Below are 21,672 nucleotides of genomic sequence, written 5' to 3'. Positions count from 1 at the left end.
AGTTGCTGTGGTGTTTTGCATGAATAACAGTCCAATGTATTGGTTTTATAATTTCAGTAACAAATGTTTACTGGTTTAACAACTTTATTGTTTTTTGTTGTATTTTATTTGTTTATAATTATTACAATTACTGTTTTCCAGCCATTAACTGTTGTAATTTCATTAAATATTATCTATTTTTGGAGCTTCTTTCATCTGTAAAATCTCAATTCAATTCCACATAATGTTGAAAATCTCACAGGGAATGTTCTTACCAATTTTCTACTTAATCATTTTCTGGTTGTGTGCCTTAGGATTTCCAATGTTCCCTCACATCATCCACATTCTGTTTGATTTTTTGTTTGGTGAATACTTACATTATCTGTGCTGATCTTGAAAAGTGAACGAGTACTCAAATCAATAAGAGCCTTGAGTTCAAATGCATAAGTTCATCATCTTCATTTAACCCTTTACAACATCGGTTGGAATTGATGAGGAGTTTCAGAATCCAAGACGAAAAAAAAGACTTTTACCCTAAGCTGACAAACTTAAGTGCACAATTAGGGATTTCTCCAATTAATTTATCATTATTATTTAAACAAAATCTGGTAGAGAAACATTTCAACCCCCTTATATTCTGAACAACCAATTTCATTCCCATCTCCTGTCTTGCATTTATCTTGTATGTTTTTTTAAAACCAGTTACCTATTGAAATGATTGTTTTGTAAATGTATGGTTAATTGAACAATCATAAGCAAATACACATTAGATTATCTGCCTTTCTATGATCCAATGTTCCAGCAATCACTCACTGAGGATGAATCATTATGTGCTTTTGAGTAATCTTTTCAAATAACTGTAAATTAACAACTGTCTTTTCTAATTAGCAGCCGTCATTGTTCACAATTAAAATGTAAAGCAAAAACATGTTTTTTGAAATGTTCTCAATACCATTTTTATAGGGTGCAATTGCAAAGTTGCTCTAGTGTCATTAATAGTTTACTTGAATGGAGTAGATCCACCCATCACTACAGTTGGAACTAGAATTTGTCATGAAAACTTTGGGCTTAATCGCAAAACAGCAAAGCTATGTTTGCTCCAAATCACAGAAAAAAAATGACCAGGGTGAATAATTTGATCGGAAGTGGGCACATTTGATTGTTTGTTTGTAATGAGAGAAGAATTTAAATTTAGCAGTCCTTTGCCCACATTTTGGTAGCAATAGTTGTAGAATCAGGGTTATGGTAAAGACTCCCTCAAGGCATTGTAACCATGCTAGTTTGAAATACATCAAAAGGGAAAATAACAGACATGGAAATCTCAAAATTTACAGACATGATCAAAAGTCATGATATCTATTACTTCATTACCAAATCTTAACCTTAATAGCAAAATGATCTTCAGAATCAGGTTTAATATCACTGACATATGTTGTGAATTTTGTTGTTTTGCAGCAGTAGTACAGTGCAAGAAATAATAAAAATCTACAAATTACAATAAGAAATATATATAAATTAAATTAAATAGTAGTTCTAAAAGTGAGCAAAAAGAAAAGAAAATGGTGAGGTAGTGTACATGGGTACATTGTCCATTCAGAAATCTAATGGTGGACAGCAAAGAAGCCTTTCCTGAAACATTGAGTGCATTTCTTCGAGCTCCTGTACCACCTCCTTGATGGTAGCAATGAGAAGAGGGCATGTCCTGGGTGATGGGGATCTTTAATAATGGATGACACCTTTTATGAGGCATTGCCTTTTGAAGATGTCCTCATTATGGGCAATGTTCTGCAGCTTTTTCCTGATTTTGTGCAGTGGCCCCTCCATACCACTCTTGAGCTGCAACCAGTTAGAATGCTCTCCACAGTACAGATGTACAAGAGTCTTTGGTGCCATACCAAGTCTTTTCAGATTCCTAATGAAATATAGTCACTGTCATTTCTCCTTGTAATTATATCAATATGTTGGGCCCAGGATAGATCTTCATTGTTTTATTTATTCTTATTGATATACAGCGTAGAGAAGATCCTTTGGGCCCTTCGAGCTACACCACCCAGCAGTACCCGATTTAACCTAGCCTAATCATGGGACAGTTTTTATGACCAATTCACCTACCAACTGGTGTGTCTTTGGACTGTGGAAGGAAACCAGAGCACCCAGAGGAAACCCATGTAGTCATGGGGAGAACATACAAACTCTTTATAGATAGTAGCAGCAAACGAATATGGGTCGCTGGTACTGTAAAGTGTTGTGCTCACCTCTAGGTAATACCCAGGAACTTGAAATGGCTCACCCTTTCCACTGCTGATCCCTCAGTGAGGACTGGTGTGTGTTCCCTCGATTTCCCCTTCCTGAAGTCCTCAATCAATTCCTTGGTTTTACTGATGATGAGTACAAGGTTGTTGTTTTGACTTCACTCAACTAGCTATTCATCTCACTCCCCTTGTCACCATCTGAAATTCTGCCAACAATAATTCTGCTGTTGACAAATTTATAATGGCGTTTGAGCTGTGCCTAGCCACACAGACATGGGTGTAGAGAGACTAGAGCAGTAGGCTAAGCACGTATCCTTGAGGAGCACTAGAGTTGATTCTGTGATGAGGCGATGTTACTGCTGATCTGCAGTGACTTTTGTCAAGGATCCAGTTGCAGAGGAGAGCACAGAGGCCCAGGTTTTGGAGCTTGTTGATTAGTGCTGAGGGTATGATGATGTTGAATCTTCTCAGTTGAGCTGGTTTACGTAGCTGTGGCATTGATCCCCACACTTTCAATTCTCAGCCTATCTTCTGGAACCATTATGTAAAAGCTGAGATTTAATATGAAAGGATGACATTTACCATTATAGGTTGAGGCACCTTATATTTTTGTGAGATACCAATACTGTGTACTGGTAAACTTATTTCTTCCAGAATCAAATAGTATGAACTTGATCTGTTTAAGTGAAATGGAAACTAAAACTCATGAATTCCTCATGAAACCCTCTTTTTGAAGGATGATCAGAAAGCTGAGGAAATTGCAATGAAACGAGCCGCACTCTTGGAGAAACGCATGAGGAGGGAGAAGGAAAAGCAGATCAGACAACAGCAGTTAGAAGCCGAGATGGAAGAGAAGAAGGAAGAAGCTAGGTATTGCATAGTCATAGGTTTAACATGTAAATATTAATAACATAGATTTAAATGTAAATGTTCTATCATCATGTTTAATGTGCAGAACAATAGTATAATGTGATTATGTTAATTTTATTTTGGAGAGAAGGTGTGTGTGTGTGTGTCCCTCCCCTTTAGATCTTCCCAAACCATGAGTTACAATATCACTGAGGCCACATTTGGCCAGTCATTGTTGGCTCCACATCTGTCAACCCCCTGTCAGACTAATATCTTCCTTAATGTCAAGCCTCGATAACCAGATTTTTATTTATTTAGAGATACAGCGCGAAACAGTCTTTTCCAGTGCAACCCACCTTTTTAATCTTAACCTAGTCAAAGAACAGTTTGACCAATTAACCTACTAGCCAGTCTGTCTTTGGACTGCAGGAGGAAACTGGAGCACCCAGAGAAAACTGACACATTCACTGGGAGAATGTACTAACTCCTTATAGACAGCATCGGAATTTAACTCCAAACTCCCGACGCCCGAGCTGTAATAGCACTGCGTTACTTGATAATTTCTCTTGGGCAAGAAATCATTGCATTATCTCATAATAATACAATGATTTCTTGCTCAAGAGAAATGCTGAAAATAAATGAGAGGAATTGGTTATTAAAACTATAAAACTGTAGAAGTCATTCAAATTTGTAAAACCTGCGAACAATACAAACTAATAAAAATTTTTAAAGAAATTCAAGGGCATTATTTCCTTTGGAATCATTGGCAGGTTTCAGTTAATTACTCTGCTACCATCTGATTTAACTATATGATGGGCTGTATTTGTAACTAGGGTTACACTAATTATGTCCATTGCAGCTCTGATTAAGTGGATCTAATTTCCATAGTTTTTGTTTCTATGATTCAAAAAGGTGGAGAACTGTACTGAATGCAATGGAAGAACTAGGCAACAGCAGACCATTTCATGAAATTTTGGCCCACCATTAACAACTGACTGTAGTGTTAATGTCACCTCAATGGTAATAGTCCTCTGGGCATTCTTCACATCATCCAGGATCAAAGCTGATCTTCTCTTGAGTACTAAAAGATCGGTGTGCTTCTGGAAATAGCATCTTTGGTGTGAAATGTTAAAAGAAAGTTTAATCTTATTTCTTGGGTATAATATCCCATGGCAGTTTCATTGGAGTGTTCACAAAATACATTTTTTTAAATGCTCGCTGTAAGTATTATTGTTGATTTGTTGCATCCATATTGGCTGCTGTGGTTCCTTGTTTGATGAGTTGCCTTAATTCAGAAGTATGTCATCGACTGTGAAGAACTTTGAGGTTTAAGGTTGTGAGTGCTTACAAATGTGAGTGTTTTGTATCTTGAACATTCCACAGACTCAAAGCTGAAGAAGAGCAGCAAAGGAAGGAAGACGAAAGGTCACGCAGAGAATTCATTAAAGAAGAATATCTAAGAAAAAAGCAGTTGAAACTGATGAAGGACATGGATAATGTGATAAAACCTCGTCCTACCAGTCTGAAACTGAAGAAAACTCGTCCAAGATCTTTTCGAGAGGATCCATCAAGTCCACGAACACCTGTTAGGTCATCAGCAGGTAACTAATAGCTTTTATTTTTAAGGACCTTCCTCCATTGGAGATGGAGTCAATTACTTGTAAATCATTTTTAGAGTTTATTAATGTCATTGAGTACAAATTCCAATGTAGAAAGGTAACAGGTCACGCGAAAAAGGCCATACATCAACACAAGATCCATTAGTGTCCTGGAGTGAAAAGATAGGTGTGATGATGGGTTTTGCATTCAGATTCTTACCGTCTCCCACTCTCTCTCTTACCCCATCCCTGTGTAAATGAAAATGACATTAAAATTTGTTATACAGGCAGTCCCCAAGTTACGAACGTCTGACTTACAAACAATTCGTACTTACGAATGAAGGAAGAACACCGTCCGCCATTTTAAGTTGGATCACGACGCTGTCCGCCATTTTAAGACTGTGTTGAATGTGTAACTTTGTACTTGGCTTAAATTTTTCTTAGCAATATTCACCCTGATCCTTTTCCAGTCAGCACCGTCCCCACTTGTCCCATTTAACCTGTCTCAGTGCAGGTGAACTTTAGGACCCGGGACGGCACAGGACCCGCCACCTGCAGCTGCTGCTGAATCCGCAGTGTTTCTGTTCCATTGACGGAAAATGATCACAATTGAAAATAAAGTGGAAATAATAAAGCGATTGGAAAGAGGTGAAACGCCATCGGTCATTGGAAAAGCGTTAAGCTACAGTCGGTCAACGATCGGAACAATTTTAAAGGATAAAGTGAGAATGATGGAACATGTGAAAGGCCCTGCCCAATGAAAGCTACAATTATTACTAAGCAACACACTGATTTAATTATTGAAATACATACATTTCTTAAGTGTTTTATATGCATTGAAAGGTAAAATATATACTATATACTAAGATAAACGTTTGACTAACTGATGCTAAATAATACTGGATGTACCTGTTCCGACTTATGTACAAATCTGACTTAAAGATGGACTCAGGAACAGAACTCGTTCGTAACCTGGGGACTGCCTATATGTTCTTTCCTGGTTCAGCTTAGGGTATTCGCAAACAAATTTCAAGACCACAAGAAAACACCTTGTTAGAATTAGCACAAATGTAATCCAGAAAGAAAAAATACAAATGTCTATAGTAGTAGCAGTACAGAAATCAAAATAATACTTATCATTCACTCTCTCTCTCTCTCTCTCACTCTGTCTCTGTCTCTCCTTGTCTCTCTCTCTGTCTCTGTCTAACTGACTCAACATACTCTGACTCTTGATGAACTGTTATTAGCCATCAGCCATGTCCTAGTCTAGGACAAAAGTCTCTTCACCCTTGCACCAAGAAGGTGCCCTTTATTCCCCTTCAGGACCCCTCACACTGGTACTTTTCCATGTATTTGGTACCTGCACCTGCAGAATGACCTCATCTTCCGTGAAAAAACATGTTTTTCACCATTTTCCACTGTTATGGCTGTGGACTTGTACTCCCTTAACTTTCTCAAAACATGGCTTTGGACTGGTTCTCTTGTACTCTCTCAATTCCACTCCAAGCTAACACTGTTTTGTCTTACTGTCTTCCATTTTATTTTAGCATATAACAAGGAGGAATCACATTAAGTTTTTCCTTACACCCTACCCCTCAGATAATACTCTTTTACAGAACCAAGTGAATATTACTTTAAAGAAGTTAACATTAAATTTGCTGCTTAGCTATTTTATATTTGTGTTGACTCATGTGCTTACTCTTTTCTAGTGTCCTGCCTATCTTTGGCATCACTGAACACAACAGACGCTGATAGTGTACATTCAGGAAAAAAATCTCCCAGGTAAGAATAGTCATACTAGGCACTTAATTATTTAACATTAAGGCAATTGCTTGCTTTCATATTTGGGGAACAGATTTTAGTAGCTCTGAGAAAATGGGTCGCATGTCCTAATTTGCCCACTTGTGGCTTGGCATATAATTTTGTTTGATTGAGGCTCTTGTGAGGCTTCATAGGACTCTCTCACAATGCCAACATCACTAAAAATAGATTTATGTGATCAGGTATTACATTGTTACTATTTAAAACATTCCATTAAAATATTAACCTAATCCCTAAAGTGGACTTGTGACAAAAATTGTCTGAAGAAATGATGTCACAAAGAAAGACAGCTAAATTACTACTAGAAAACACTCCAATCTTAAAATCTTGGAACAGGTAAATATCAGGTCTAGTAGTTGGAATCTTACAAATATTAAATCAGAAGCCCTTGAGCTATTTGACACAGATATAAATGCTAGGCAATTCAAACATATGTGATCTGTAGCCATTTAGATGATAGTATTTCAGATGCTCATTAAGGTACTTTTTAAATCTGAGGCCTTTGGTATCCTCCACATATTTGACAGTACTTCAGAACCCCCAGTTTGTTTGCCTGCTCTCTATTCCTAACCTAAAATTCATGACCCCTGTCTTTCAACAGAAATGGACCCTCCCTCCCACCCGGGTCTGTTGTTGTTATTATTACAATTTAAATTTTCCCTGACTTCCTTTTTTTCCAAGAAAAGCTAATTCAGTGTAACTAATCTCTCTGTTTTTGCATAAACACTAGGACTAGCATAGGGTGAGATTTCATTAATTGTGCCATCACTGTATTAACTGTGGTGCCATCATTGGAAACATTTGAAGGGCTTGGTATTCCAAAACTGCAATAGGATTTTTTAGCCAGTAACCACCAAGAGGAGTGGATAAATTGATTCATATGCACCAGCACCAAGGTAAAAAATGACTGGAAGGTTATTTTGGAGCTGTCACTTCCACCCTTAATTATTATGAGAGCTTGGAATGCACTTTACAGACAGACAGACATACTTTATTGCTCCCAAGGGAAATTGGGTTTCATTACAGCCGCACCAAGAATAGTGAAGAAATATAGGAATATAAAACCATAAATAATTAAATAATAATAAGTAAATTATGCCAAGTGGAAATAAGTCCAGGACCAGCCTATTGGCTCAGGGTGTCTGACACTCCGAGGGAGGAGTTGTAAAGTTTGATGGCCACAGGTAGGAATGACTTCCTATGACGCTCAGTGTTGCATCTCGGTGGAATGAGTCTCTGGCTGAATGTACTCCTGTGCCTAACCAGTATCCATGTCGGTGATTTGATGTGGATATTCTCTCATCATTTTTGTACATTTTTCTTTTAATTAGCAAATTGATGAAGGTAGAATAGTAGATGTGGTGTACTGTATATGGATTTTAGTACGGCATTTGACAAGATTCTCCATGGTAGGCTCACTGAGAAAGTTAGGAGACATGGAATACAGGGAAACTTTGGTTATGTGGATTCAGAATTGAGTTGCCCACAGAAGGCAGAGGGTGGTTGTAGATGCAGTGTATTCTATCTGGAGGTCAGTGAGCTGTGTTGTTTTGCAAGGATCTATTCTGGGACTTCTGCTCTTTTGATTTTTTTATAATGACTTGGTTGAGTAAGGGTGGGTTAGTAATCTGCAGAAGACACAAAAGTTGGTGATGTTGTGGGTTGTGTAGAAGTTTGTGGTAGGTTACAATAGACATTGATAGAATGCAGAGTTGGGCTGATAAGTGGCAGATGGAGGTCAGTCCAGAATAGTGTGAAGTGATACACTTTGAAAGATTGAAGTTAGAGTACAGGGTTAATAACAGGATTTTTAGCAGTGTCGAGGAACAGTGCCACACAAGTTGATAGCATGATTAAGAAGATGAATGGTGTATTGGCATTCATTTTAGGGGGCTTGAATTCAAGAGCTGCGAGGTAATGTTGCAGCTCTATGAAACTCTGGTTAGACCACACTTGTGTTCAGTTGTGGAGTGTTGTGTTCAGTTCTGGTGTCCTTATTGGAAGGATATGGAAGCTTTAGAGAGTTTGCAGAGGAGACTTACCAGGATGCTGTTCGGATTAGAGCATGTCTTATGAGGGTAGGTTGAGCGAGCTAAGGCTTTTCTCTTTGGAGCAAAGGAAGATGAAGGGTGACTTGATAAGTTGTGTAAGATGGTAAGAGGCATAGATAGAATGGATAGCTAGTGACTTTTCCCAGGGCAGCAACAATTAATAAGAGGGGGCATAATTTTAAAGTGATTTGAGGAAAGTATGGGAGGAGGGAGAGGAAAAATGCATCTGAAGTAGGCTTTTAACACAATGGTAAGTGCATGACATGCACCTCCATGGCTGGTGGTAGAAACAAAACATTAGGAACATGTAGGAGACTCTTAGATGGGCAAATGGATGAAAGAAAAATTGAGGGCTGTGTGGGAGGGAAGGGTCTGACTGAGTTTGCAATAGGTTAAAAGGTCAGCAGAACATCATGGACCAAAAGGCCTGTATGGTGCTGTAATGTTCTATTTTTTAACTGGTGAAACAACTTGGATAAATACATGCAATAATTTCAAAGGTGTAGTCAGTCATCTGCTTCCAAACATTCTCGTGTTACCTTATCATTATTCAAGTGAACAATATAATTACCTGACTATCTTTAAGGGCAAATAATTTTTATTAATGACATTGGAGTGCTGAATTCTGATAAGTTAAACACTTAAAGGCATAGAATGGTCTGTAGAAAAAGACGATATAGAATGTCTCAATGTTTTGCAACTCATCCTAAGGCAATCTTGTAGCGATGTACTACATACAGAGCTAGAAACAATGACACACAGTCGGTAAGTCGTTTCGAGACTAGTTTATTCAAACTTTGCAGCGCTGGCATTTACTCCCTAGTTCCCACCCTCTCCGGGTGGAAATGACGTCAGAGGTGCATTACCAAAGTCTCTCCCCGTGCGCAGGCTATTTGTGAGTAGGTTCGCCTGCGCAGAAAGTGGGTCACCACAATCTAATCAATTGTGTAAAATTTATTTCATTATGTACAATGCTTGATTATCATTGTATCATAGACTCAATGTATTATGATAGTGAAAGGAATAAAAAATAATAAAATTACAACACACTTGATTACTTTTTCACTGCAATAAGTCATCTGCTATTTGTAATGTGTTGCATTGGTGGTAAAGATGTATGCTGTATTGATTGAAAGCAATTCTTTTCCTAATTTAAATATCCAGAACAGAATCAGTTGATGGATTTATGTCTCCAGCTTGCTCTGCCAATCGGAATGGTGAAAAAGACTGGGAGAATGACTCAACAACTTCATCAGTTGCTTCTGCAACAGAGTACACAGGTATAGAGCTTGGTAATGTTTTCCCATTGCAGCCTTTTACTTTCAGTCATTTAACATGTGAACAGGTTGTCAAGGTGAGTTTGCAGAGAATCACGCAGAATAAGTAGCCCAGAATAGGATGTTTGACTCAGCTGATCAAGCATTAGCTGTCCAGACAAATATAGTCATATATTGTACTGTACAGTTAAATAAGTAAAGAACATCCCTATTCTCAAATCATGGTGCAAAAATTGCAGATGCTTCATTCTCCCTTGTCTTCAACTAGAAATGCAGAGTGGATTAAGTATCTCCAACGCCTTTGAGATTCCCTCCATGCTTTTAGCCGGACTTCAATCAGAGATGACAACAGAGATCAGTGCACTGAATACTTAAACTAGTATCATCTCTAACAATATGCTGCTAATGGTGATCCAGAACCAGAAACATATGCAACCAACCTTTTGATACAGTTATGTATTAGTGTGCAATGTTATCTGTCTATGATCTGTCCACAGAAGAACAAATTCAATCTGGCCAATTACAACTCATCAATCTACTATTTTCATTAGCAATATGACAAATAAAGTTCATGAAAGTCTGGTCAAGCTCAACTTGCTGATAACCAAAACATAGACTTAGCTTGAATTTCATCAGCTCCAATCATGAGCAGTCCTCATGATGGCCTTGGTCCAAATGGTGTGAATTCTCAAAAAGAAGGAAGAGTAATAAGTGACTGCCTTTGAATCCAAGTCAGATTTGCTAGTTAGTATCATGCTGCTCTGTTATTGCACTTTTCTTCAATGGCTTCAGTGATGTCAGATGTGAGAATATTCCTTCTTGATTGACCATTGTTCATTTCCATATATTTACAAAGTGATGATCCTCTTCCTTTTTAAACAGAAGCTTAAGGACTTCCACTTTTCATTCAACTAGCATTGCCAAAATCCCCAATCTTGCTTATCCTGGGGGTGTAGTTTGGAGGAATGGGATGGTTGAAGATCAGAAGTATTAACTGGGGAGAAAATTGTGGCCTTGAGCAGTACAGAAGTCATGTATTCTCCAGCCAGTGTTTAATTAGCTGACTTCCAAATGTTTACCATTATTGACAAAATAGAAATGAGTTTCTTTGACCAGATTAGTTTGAAAAATGCAAACTTGATTACATCTGAGGTTTTAAAAAAGTAGCCAGTTGGACAGATGCCCATCATCAACGTTAACGATTTATTCATTTTGCATCCAGCACAACATAACTGCAGAACAAATGGTCTGAAAAATGGACTTTAGTAACATGTGGCTTCTTAGCCACCTGCTCCCAGTTACTCCCTGTAATATTGTAAGAACAAGAGAAGCATACTTCATGAGACATTACCACATACAAATTCTCCTCCAGGATGCACATCAGTCTGAACTTGGAACGTATCCAAGCAACACACACAAAATGCTGGTGGAACTCAGCAGGCCAGGCAGCATCTATGGAAAAGAGTACACAGACGACATTTCAGGATGAGTTCCTCTAGCATTTTGTGTGCGTTGCTTGAATTTCCAGCATCTGCAGATATTCTCTTGTTTGTGATCGGAATGCATCCAATGTTTTTTTGGGATTAAGGCATCACATTTCATTTAAATACTTGGCTTTCAGGAGAGACATAATTATAAATGAACATTCTTTTTATGCAAATTATATTTTTCTAATTAAAATGTGGTCATTGGATAATTAAAACAAGAAGCTAAGTTTAAGAAGCAGAATTACTTCTTTTTATCATCATACAGTACTAAATTCACCTTTTGGCTTAACGTAAGGAGAAATTTGATTTGTTCTTTTGCAACATTAATTTGTCTTGTTTACTTTTACAGGACCAAAATTATACAAAGAGCCCAGTGCAAAATCTAACAAACATATAATTCATAATGCAATCTCCCACTGCTGTTTAGCTGGGAAAGTCAATGAAAATCAGAAGAACAAAATACTTGCGGTAAGATTGGAATTTCAAATTTTTTATTTTATATATTTTAATAGCTCAAACTCCTAGATGTAATAACATCATAGTTAACTTACTGGACTAGCAATTTACGGACTTGAGTTCAAATTCTACTGAAATTTATATCAATAATTTTTGAACTGGAAAAATTAAACTAGTATCAATATGATGGCCATCAAATACTCAATTGTCATTTAAAAAGAACTGTTCCAATAGGGAACAGGCTAGTATGTAGCTCCAAACTCTCAGCAATGGGCTTGATTCCTAACTCCTCTCTGAAAAGGCCTCACAAGCCCCTCAGTTCAAGTGCCACATTGCTATTTAGATTCATATTTCCTCGCTGAACTGAAGTAGTGTATCATACTCAAATTGTATCTTCTTTGGTCATGGAAAAAGCTTATTCATTTTACTGCAAATCATCTTAACGTGAAAAATGCAGTGGGTGGAGTACACTATATATTGCTAGTTAGCTATTTCCCGTGATTTGCCTTTCCCAAATTTCATCAGTCTGTTTTTTTATGTATACAGTCTGATCTTTGAATTGAAAATCTTCAAAGTGCAACTCCTGCGCCATTCTAGCTAAGGCATATATTTAGTTTAATGTGAAGACAGGTTCCTCTTAGTACAAAGACCATTGTTGTGTGACCTTCCCTCACTGTGTATGTAGAAAAAGTTGATCAATAGTTTTGTAATACAATATATTCAAAGGTCCTTTCAAAAATGTATTCTTATGGCTATATTTTTGTATTTTTAGGAAATGGAAAATTCTGAAGCAAATAACTTTTTGATCCTTTTCCGGGACGCCAGTTGCCAATTCCGATCACTCTATACCTACAATCCTGAAACTGAAGAAATCACTAAGTTGGCAGGAATAGGACCCAAAAACATTGGAAGGAAAATGATTGAGGGACTCTACAAATACAACTCAGATCGCAAGCAGTTTAGTCGCATTCCTGCCAAATCATTATCTGCCTGTGTGGACGCAATAATCATCCACGGCCATCTGTGGCAGCATAAAAGACCCAACACTCCCAAAAAGCTCACTCCAAGGTCCTAGTGAGGACAGCCATCATGAAAGTAGTAATGGCATTAAGCAATTGCACTTCATCGTAACTGCTTGAGGACAAGGCGTTTTCTAGTTGCCCAGAGCATTCCTTATGTTTATAAATTAGTACATACAGTTGAAACTGGACACCAGACTCTGCTTTTAATGTGCACAACTGGAATGTATAGGATAGGGGTCTTAGATGGACAACACTGTTACAAGTAGAGGTAAAATGATTTGTTGTAATTTTATTTTAGCTTGATCATGCAAATTGACAATTTGTAACATCACTACCATAACTCGTTTGGTACACTGGAGAATCGTTAATCTGAATGATACATATTTAAACTAGTCAATAACACTTTTTTGTCCTGTTCACATTTTTTATGTTTTTACAACTGTCATACAATTTGGCTCCTGTTTTAAAGGGTAGGTCTTTTATATCATTCAGTCGTTAATATTTGTTGTTCTTCAGTATTAGCCACATCTGCATAAAGGTGCTGATGTTAGCTGATTTGTGCAAAAGAGTACTATATTGCATTGATTTACTTAAATACAAAGCTACTGGCCTGGCACTGATCCAGAATATATGTTTGAAGCAGGTTTTATAACAGTATTACAAGGTAACCCAAAAAATCTTAGGTTTTCAGTGTTAGAAGTACAGCATCATTGACATGACAAAGCAGAAATTTGTCCTCTGTTGAAGGCAATAAAGTCATGTGTACTCACATTTGGCTCCAATGATTTCAGTGGAACTGAATTTCTTTAAGTGGAGTACAACATGCATACATTACTATATTGTGATGTAGGACAAATTTCCACTCCAGTGCATTAAAGATATGGCAAGAATCCTTAAAATCTGTGCTGGCATTCCCAGTGCTTCTGCTACGGATATGCAAACCAGTTGTCTCATGAGAAATGGTATTTGCTTGGTAGTTCTGCTTTTTTACTTGATTTTAACAGCCACAGTGTACCCTGTACATCCAGAATGGCTAGTAATTGTTATTGTATTGTGAGTAATGAATAGATGTAGAGGCTAAAATCTAACATCAGATCAGTTGTAGTGGCATTAGACGGTGAGTCAAAATAAGTTGACTTGGGGGAAAAAGTAATGAAAATGGTAAAGGAAGTAGACTTTTTAATTGTTTTAATTACATAGTTAGAGAAGTAGTTAGACTATTGAACCTTGTGTCTTTTTTGAGTGGTAAAAACTTACAGCTGGAGAAGCACAATTCACATTCCCATCTTTTCAGAATTCATTCCATTTGTAAATTGCATGTATTGGTTTTTAGTATATTCCAGCTAATTTTATTTTGTTGGAAAGTAACACCATGTTACGATTAATTATTTTTGTGCACCACTGAAATTGGAGGCTATGCACTATGGCATATATGTCAAACTCAAGGCCTGCGGGCCAAATCCGGCCCGTGGTGGAATTATCTTTGGCCCGCGAGATAATATCTAATTACTATTAAAGCTGGCCCCAGTAATCGAAGCGCCTGTGGCGTATGATATGGCTAATGCTGAGTTTATTCAGGTACCAGGTTTTCAGGGTTTTTAGTGTTTATTCGGCAGTCTTGCTCGGCAGTCTTCTTCATAAGAAACGGAATTTGTAAAGTGAAACACTTTGTAGTTATAGCAGAGACTGAGACAATTGAGAGCAGGCTGAAAAAACGGAGGCAACGAAAGCTGCGTTCGCACGCGTCCGACTGATCCGGCCCGCATGAAGCTGCATTTTGCTCAATCCGGCCCGTGACCTAAAATGAGTTTGACACCCCTGCACTATGGTGACGAGCCATATGCCATTCCAAGGTAAAAACAGAACATGCTGGAAATACACTAGATCAGGCTACATTTGTGAGAAGGAAACATTGAAGATCCACAATTGTTTGTTAAAAACACTTTGACCTGAAACATTGAATCAGTTTTCTCTTTCCATACAAATACCACCAGAACTGTTGAATTTTCTGGTATTTACTGATTTTTATATCAGATTTAAATTTCCCGCAAATGGAAAATTTATTGATTTTCACATGCCATTCCAAATTGCTCAGCTGTTGTAACTTCTAAAATGGGCTGCTCCAGAATATTGTGGAGTATTAATCTATAATCTTGTTTCTTTTGCACAATATGCCTCAGCATCATTCCAGAAAAAGCAAAATCTTTTTTTTGTCTGCTGAGTCAATTGCACACGAATACTCTCATGCCCACATCCCCAGCCAAAGAAAATACTCACTGCATTTTCTTCAGCCATATAATTTTTTTCTCTATACTCTACTTTCCCTACTAATAGAACTTGTTAATTTCTATTTAGTATAATTCTTTTAGTGGAACAACTTTTTCAGCATACTAAGTGTTTCTAAAATTTGACCAATTGTATAAATACTGTTCTTAATTTTTTAAAATTTAATAATGCAGAGTAATTGCTTATAAGGTTTTTTATATTTTACTGTCAACAGCTTCAGAATTCTTGCCACATTCCCCATGATTGGGTTATCCTGACCATTTTATTTCATGTCTGTATCTCGGTCCATTTTGATTAATGCCATTAGATTCCTCATGCTGTGTTTTATTTACAGCATATATGTCAAACTCAAGGCCCGCGGGCCAAATCCGGCCCGCGGTGGAATTATCTTTGGCCCACGAGATAATATCTAATTACTATTAAAGCTGGCCCCAGTAATCGAAGCGCCTATGGCGTATGATATGGCTAATGCTGAGTTTATTCAGGTACCAGGTTTTCAGGGTTTTTAGTGTTTATTTGGCAGTCTTGCTCGGCAGTCTTCTTCATAAGAAACGGAATTTGTAAAGTGAAACACTTTGTAGTTGTAGCAGAGACTGAGACACATGAGAGCAGGCTGAAAAAACAGAGGCAACGAAAGCTGCGTTCGCACGCGTCCGACTGATCCGGCCTGCATGAAGCTGCATTTTGCCCAATCTGGCCCGTGACCTAAAATGAGTTTGACACCCCTGATTTACAGTATTGTGCAAATGTTTTAGGCGCATATATATAAAGGGTGCCTTTTGTATTTGTCAAAGTGGAGCAGAGAGCAAGTTTGTAAATCTGGCGGGAGTAAAGGATGTTGGGAATGGTGAAGGGGGGTGGAGTGCAGAGGGAGGGTTGTGGGACAGGTGGAAGATAAGGAGTGCCAGGGGTGAGGTGTGGCATGGGTGCAGACACTCAGCCCTGAGACATACCAGACAAGGTCATTTGAATCCAAACAATCGGTTTATTGACAATTACAGAATGTCTCTCTGGTACTTTCTGCTCCCTCCCATCAGCCTTCTCCTTTTCCCAAACATGATTCCCCTCTCCCTGCCCCCTTCCCTGTTCCAGTCAACAATAGAGACCTAATCAGAATCAGGTTTATCATCATTCACATATGGCACGAAATCAGTTTTTTTTTCTGCAGCAGTACAATGTAATACATGACATAACAAAAGTCTTAAACACCCTAGGTATACTGTATATATAATATGTGCCAAAGACTTTTTAACAATACTGTCCATCTGGTATAGATTTGAGGTCTTAGTTTATTTCATTTATGACAACAACACTTATCATCCCTTTTGACAAACATGCTGCTATTCTTTTTCCCCCTTCCTTCAATCTCTTTGCCATGTATTGTGACCCTTACCTATGCTATAGACTAATTATATCTCTCCCTATGTGTTATCAACCGGTAGCCATCTTTACCCCTGCCCACAATGTAGACATTCTCTGCCTCGTCCCCCTTGCAGTTGTGTGTTCAATTCAAGGTTTCGCTTTATTTTCAGTCTAATGTATTTGAAATCTAAGAATTAGAAATTATGTGTCTTGCTTCAGTTGATTTCAAAATATCACTGTAACAGATCTTATATGAAATTACATGCATCCTGCATGAAGAGGCTGTGATTTGATCACATTTCCATGGAAACTCACTACATTCTCCTATAATATTTTTTTCCTGGTATGACAAGTTATTTCTGTGCCTCAAACCCTTTCTTGAGTTTATCTCCTCACTGATATATACCAGTGTTGCTGCCCAAGACGATGGAAAGATTTTACCAGCGTCTATTTCTTGAATAGCTTCATATCTTTCTAGAAGTTTATGGAGCCATGGAGTGCTATTCTGACAGGTATACATTTTCATGGCTTGCTTGATCCTAGTTTTTTCCTTCAAGCACTTGCTTTCTTTCTCCTGCTCCTTTTGACTACCTTTCTATCAGACCATGTTAGGTTTTTCCATAAATAACTTGAGCAAATCTTTCTTGTTGCAAGTAGTTTATGAAAGTTTGCCATGTATATAGGTTATAACAAACAATAATTTTAAACCTAGCAACAGAAGTAATTGTTGAAATGGCACTGATATAATAAAATTCTAAACTTTGTTCTATGGTGTAGTTCATGACTATTTGGCCAGTTAGATTAGCAAAATGGTTTCTGTTAGTTTTCAGTGCCAGCAAATCCTGGCAATTTCAGTCACGTTGAATTCTGTTTCTATTCATCAATTTTCCAGATTTGTTTCTTTTATAATTATGTATTTGTACATCTTACTAAAAGGTCTTTGGAGATGTTATATTAAAATGTACAGTCATAAACTATTTAAAAATAAACATTAGGAGTCTTTCTTCTTTTCCATTTACCACTGTTTTCCTTACTGCTGTTTTTGTTTAATTTTAAATTGCCTATATTCTACATGTTACCTTTATTTCCTAAATATCCCAAATGCCCATTATCCTGCAGTAGTCCATTTTCACAACCAAATGAGTAAATCAATCATTTAAAAAAAGATGTTGTTAACCAAGAAAATGAACATTAAAAGTTTGAATTAGTTGCTCTAGTATCTTAAAAAAATAATTTAAACTTTGAGTTTTTGAATGAAAGTAAGAATGGCCCACTCAGTGAGGAAACCAGTTGGGAGACTAGATGTCAGGTTTTAAGGAAAAGGAATACAGTAATTAGTTCCTAATAGTGATCGTTTTTAATTGGGAGCCATATCAGCACAATTAGGAGATTCTTGGAGAGAGAGAGAATATGTGAAACTTTTAATTTGTGTTGAACGTGATTAGAGCAGCAGTTTGTAATGCTGAGATTATACTTGTGCTTGACTGTTTGCATTTCCAATTTATTGCTGCTTTCCATTTCTGCCATTTTTGTAGTGATGGTTTCTTTTGCTGCAGTTTTCATCTGCAGGTTCTCGTTAAAAGCTGGTAATTTATCTGCTACCAATTTTTGCCTGAAAACAGGAGTCATTATTAGTTGTGATTAGGACAGCTTTAAATTGACATGCATGCAAACAATTTTTAGTGCTGCTATCCTGTACAACCTTATTTAAAATGCAGTTACATTTTTCAACTGGAGAGGTTTCTTCAGAAATTCACTTTTATTTTTTAATGGTAACTCTTATGATGTATTGTTTTCCAATAATTTGTTTCCCAAGGACAACAAGGAATAGAATGGGGACAACAAGAGAAAAATCAAATTTTGTACATTTGGCTTCTCAGCTAAATTTGAAATAATGTGTGGCATTGATTCTTTTTTTAATATCAATTTATTTTTAAAAGTCATACTATCAGTGGATATAATTAAAGGTGACTGTTTTGGAACTGATCACAAAACATCTGGGAAATCTGCTTTTTCTCTGTTATGGATGATGCTATATCATTCAGTCTCCAAACATTCCACGTCCCACATTTACTAAGCTAGAATTTGTTTTCTTTTGTTTGTCCATACATGGTTATTAAAAGTGAAATGTATTAGGTTGGATGAGTCTCTGAAAATTCCCAATGCCAAATCCGATGTTCTATTTTCTAGGAAGATTTGGATGGAGGCAGAAAGGTGAAGGGGCAACTTAATTAACCATCATACACAATGGTATATTTTCTCAAAATATGGGTTACAATGTCACCTGGGTTTGCATTTGGCTCTCAATATTACCTTGCACATTAGAATTCTTGCTTACCCAACACTTAACTGGTCTTTCTCATGTGCTGGATTGGTTTCATAACTCTACCAGATCACACCTCCACTCCTACTTCCTTGATGGTGAAAGCCTACTCCCCATGTTTTTCAAAACTTGCAATCCAGACAGCAAGTTTTCCTAGACTGAATTGAAAAGATGCTGGGTGTATAACAAAAAAGGACTTTTCTCTAAAAATGAAGTCCTTCTCCACCCCGGCCCATAAAAGGGAACAATTTCACAGGGCTGCTGAGACAGATTTACAATGACTGACAATTTATTTGATAACAATTGCTGTAGTTTTTCTACTACTTGTCAGCAAACCTTTAGGTATATTTTCAAATCCAGCACAGTTACACGAGAAACTGCAGACTGAGTGATTTGATATTTGGTTTTCTTCTTGAACGATAGGATTTGTCTGGCGTTGCACTGATTTCTCTCAAATTCTAACATACTAAGAGTATTGGGAACAGAATAAATTGGAACACGAAGATTTAAAAATTTGCATTAACTTACGTGGCATTATTTAACAGTGGAGGGCAAGATGCGCTGCATTGAACTAAGCAGAATGGGAAAGTAATTACCATTGAACATCAATATTGCAGCGTGAATGAAAATTTAAATAGGATTAATATATACTACATGTTCATTCTAATTTCATATTTCAAATATATTGTTTTGTGGATAAGGAAATGCATGCTGGTAGAAATAAAAAATCTGTTTTTTTGTTAGATTCTAATTATGTTCTGTACTTGTGTGATATGACATGAAGAGTTTCCATATAATTTTAGAAATGCTTCCCTGCTGTCCAACAGTAGGGAAAATATTCAGGTGAAGACACTAACTCTTTGATTCGTGCACTGAAATTATTGTCAGCCAAAATTCTGGTTTCACCTATGTGAAGCGTTTTAAAATCTCAAACTGCATGTGCTCAGCATAGCTGATAATTGTGCTGCGGCAGTCATTGTAGCAGGGAGGAAGGGGGAGACTCTCCAGTTCCTGTGTGTGATCTGCGATAGTGATTGTCTTGATTTTTCTCCCATCCTCTGCAATTTGCTTAACCATTGCCCAACTGTAGTCAACGTCTGCCAGTTGAAATGCTATACATGCTAGAAAAAGAATGCTCAGTGCTTCAGCATTTTATCACTTAGCAATTTCTCTTCTATTTGCTCAGAGGCTTTAAGTCCTTTAGATATAAAATTAATATGCAAAACATCTTAATATTTAAATATAATTTATGCATTCATTTTGTACTTATGTTAACTATATGTAAAACCCTAGTTATTGGACCTATATCAATAACTGAGAGTCTCATTTAATTTTGGAAATTGCAGTAAATAACACCATAATACAGTCTGCATGTTACCAAAGTTGAGGTTGTATGTAAAGCATAAACTGTGTATTGATTTGTATAGCTGAGCTTGTACATAAAACCAACATTAGGAGTTTGCTTTGATCAGCACATTTTGCAAGTTAATCATGTAGTTCTAAGCCCACAAAAAAGCTCCTGGATGGCAACTGTTTCTCAAAAAATAATTAGTACCATTAATCAAATTTGATCAACGCTTTTAGGAACTGAATTAAAACAAAAATTGTCCAAACCTTGGAATTTTTAACAAACCTGGTTACAAAATCCAATAATTTATGTTCCTTCTATCTTTGCACATTCCTCTTTCTGTTGAGTGACTTTTTTTAATGTTAGGAGTAGTTACAAGTAATCTCCTCTTGGATCTTTAGTCCAAAACCATTCAGTTACTGGGTGCCAGAGGTATTCAGAACCATTTCAAGATGTTTTCTCTTTTGATGTCTGCATCATTATGCTGTTTATGGGACTCCAAATCTGGATGTTAATGCATATACTGTATACCACCCAAATATACTGTTTCCTATTATCAAATGTTAATTATATTTAAAAGATGGCTTTCAAAATAACTTTCTTCTTAAAGTGTAGATGTCAAACCAAAAGCTATTAATAAGAGGTTTAGGAGCAATAAACTGACAAAGGGGCAAGACTTTGCATTACTACTGCAATTCACGTATGATAATTATTGTACTTGGAGAAAGCTTGAGCAGTGTGTTCACAAACAAGAATAGTCATTTTTAATTTAATGTCTTTGTTTAATAATTTTATTTTATGAATTATGGTCTAGGAAAGAAATGGAAAGAGGTATATGTCCATGCCTTAGACTTGTAGCTTTTTTATTCAATTACAGTTGTTATTGGAGTAGCTCATTTGGGGATAGTGTGGTTTTCCATCCTGTCAGAAACACTGGTGCTTTCATCATGGCTATATTTATAAAACATGAAATCCAAAGTAATTTTAGCAGTCATTAAGTTACTGAAACCTTTTGGTTTCTGTCTTTGTAGTTTTATCTCAGTTGACTGTTACAGAAACTTTTGGCTTTTTAAAGCCAGAATGAACTATTAAATTTTTCTTAGCCTTCATTGCTAAATGTACAGTGTGTTCTATGTTCAAACTTGGTAATCTGTCCACTTTAATGGAGCTCTGCTTCAATTTATCGGATGCTGTGCTGTCTAATTCTGTCATGCCATCATTTAGTTTGCTAGACAATAGTACTGTGGAATATTTTTTCTTTGAATAAAGTAAATAAAGCATGAGATCTTGGAGATTATTTGGTCTTATTTGGAGAGCGTAAATTATGACTGGAATAGTCTTAAGAATCTACTTTTAGCTGTGTGTTTGCTTCTGTTATGGATTTAGGTGTACTCAAATTTAGATTTACTATTAAGTTTCAATTTAGTGCTGCAACATAAATAATAATGTTCAAATTCTGCCATACAGAATTGTGCTCATTTGGAGATTTGCTGGGTGTTTCAAAGAAGTAAATAATTAATTACATCGATATTTTCTTGTACACTTGATTTTTCCCTGTAAA

At 36.8% G+C, this 21,672-nt stretch overlaps 1 protein-coding gene and 1 long non-coding RNA gene across 4 annotated transcripts in view; one reads left to right on the top strand and one right to left on the bottom strand.

Moving 5' to 3' along the window:
• LOC140737186 (calmodulin-regulated spectrin-associated protein 2-like) overlaps nucleotides 1-21,403 on the top strand; it is a 165,407-nt gene extending 144,004 nt beyond the window's left edge. For all 3 annotated transcript variants that reach the window (XM_073063429.1, XM_073063428.1, XM_073063427.1), the window contains 6 exons: nucleotides 2,968-3,101; nucleotides 4,464-4,681; nucleotides 6,388-6,460; nucleotides 9,715-9,830; nucleotides 11,664-11,782; nucleotides 12,543-21,403. In XM_073063429.1, coding sequence (XP_072919530.1) covers nucleotides 2,968-3,101; nucleotides 4,464-4,681; nucleotides 6,388-6,460; nucleotides 9,715-9,830; nucleotides 11,664-11,782; nucleotides 12,543-12,845 — 963 coding nt within the window. In that variant the 3' untranslated portion in view covers nucleotides 12,846-21,403. The remainder of the gene's footprint in view (nucleotides 1-2,967; nucleotides 3,102-4,463; nucleotides 4,682-6,387; nucleotides 6,461-9,714; nucleotides 9,831-11,663; nucleotides 11,783-12,542) is intronic.
• The window catches only part of LOC140737189 (uncharacterized), a 44,417-nt gene that overhangs the window by 19,291 nt on the left and 3,454 nt on the right, over nucleotides 1-21,672 (bottom strand). The window lies entirely within an intron of this gene.

Source organism: Hemitrygon akajei, chromosome 12, assembly GCF_048418815.1.
Source record: "Hemitrygon akajei chromosome 12, sHemAka1.3, whole genome shotgun sequence".
In the NCBI taxonomy this organism is placed as follows: domain Eukaryota; kingdom Metazoa; phylum Chordata; class Chondrichthyes; order Myliobatiformes; family Dasyatidae; genus Hemitrygon; species Hemitrygon akajei.
This window is presented reverse-complemented; position numbering and strand designations above follow the sequence as displayed.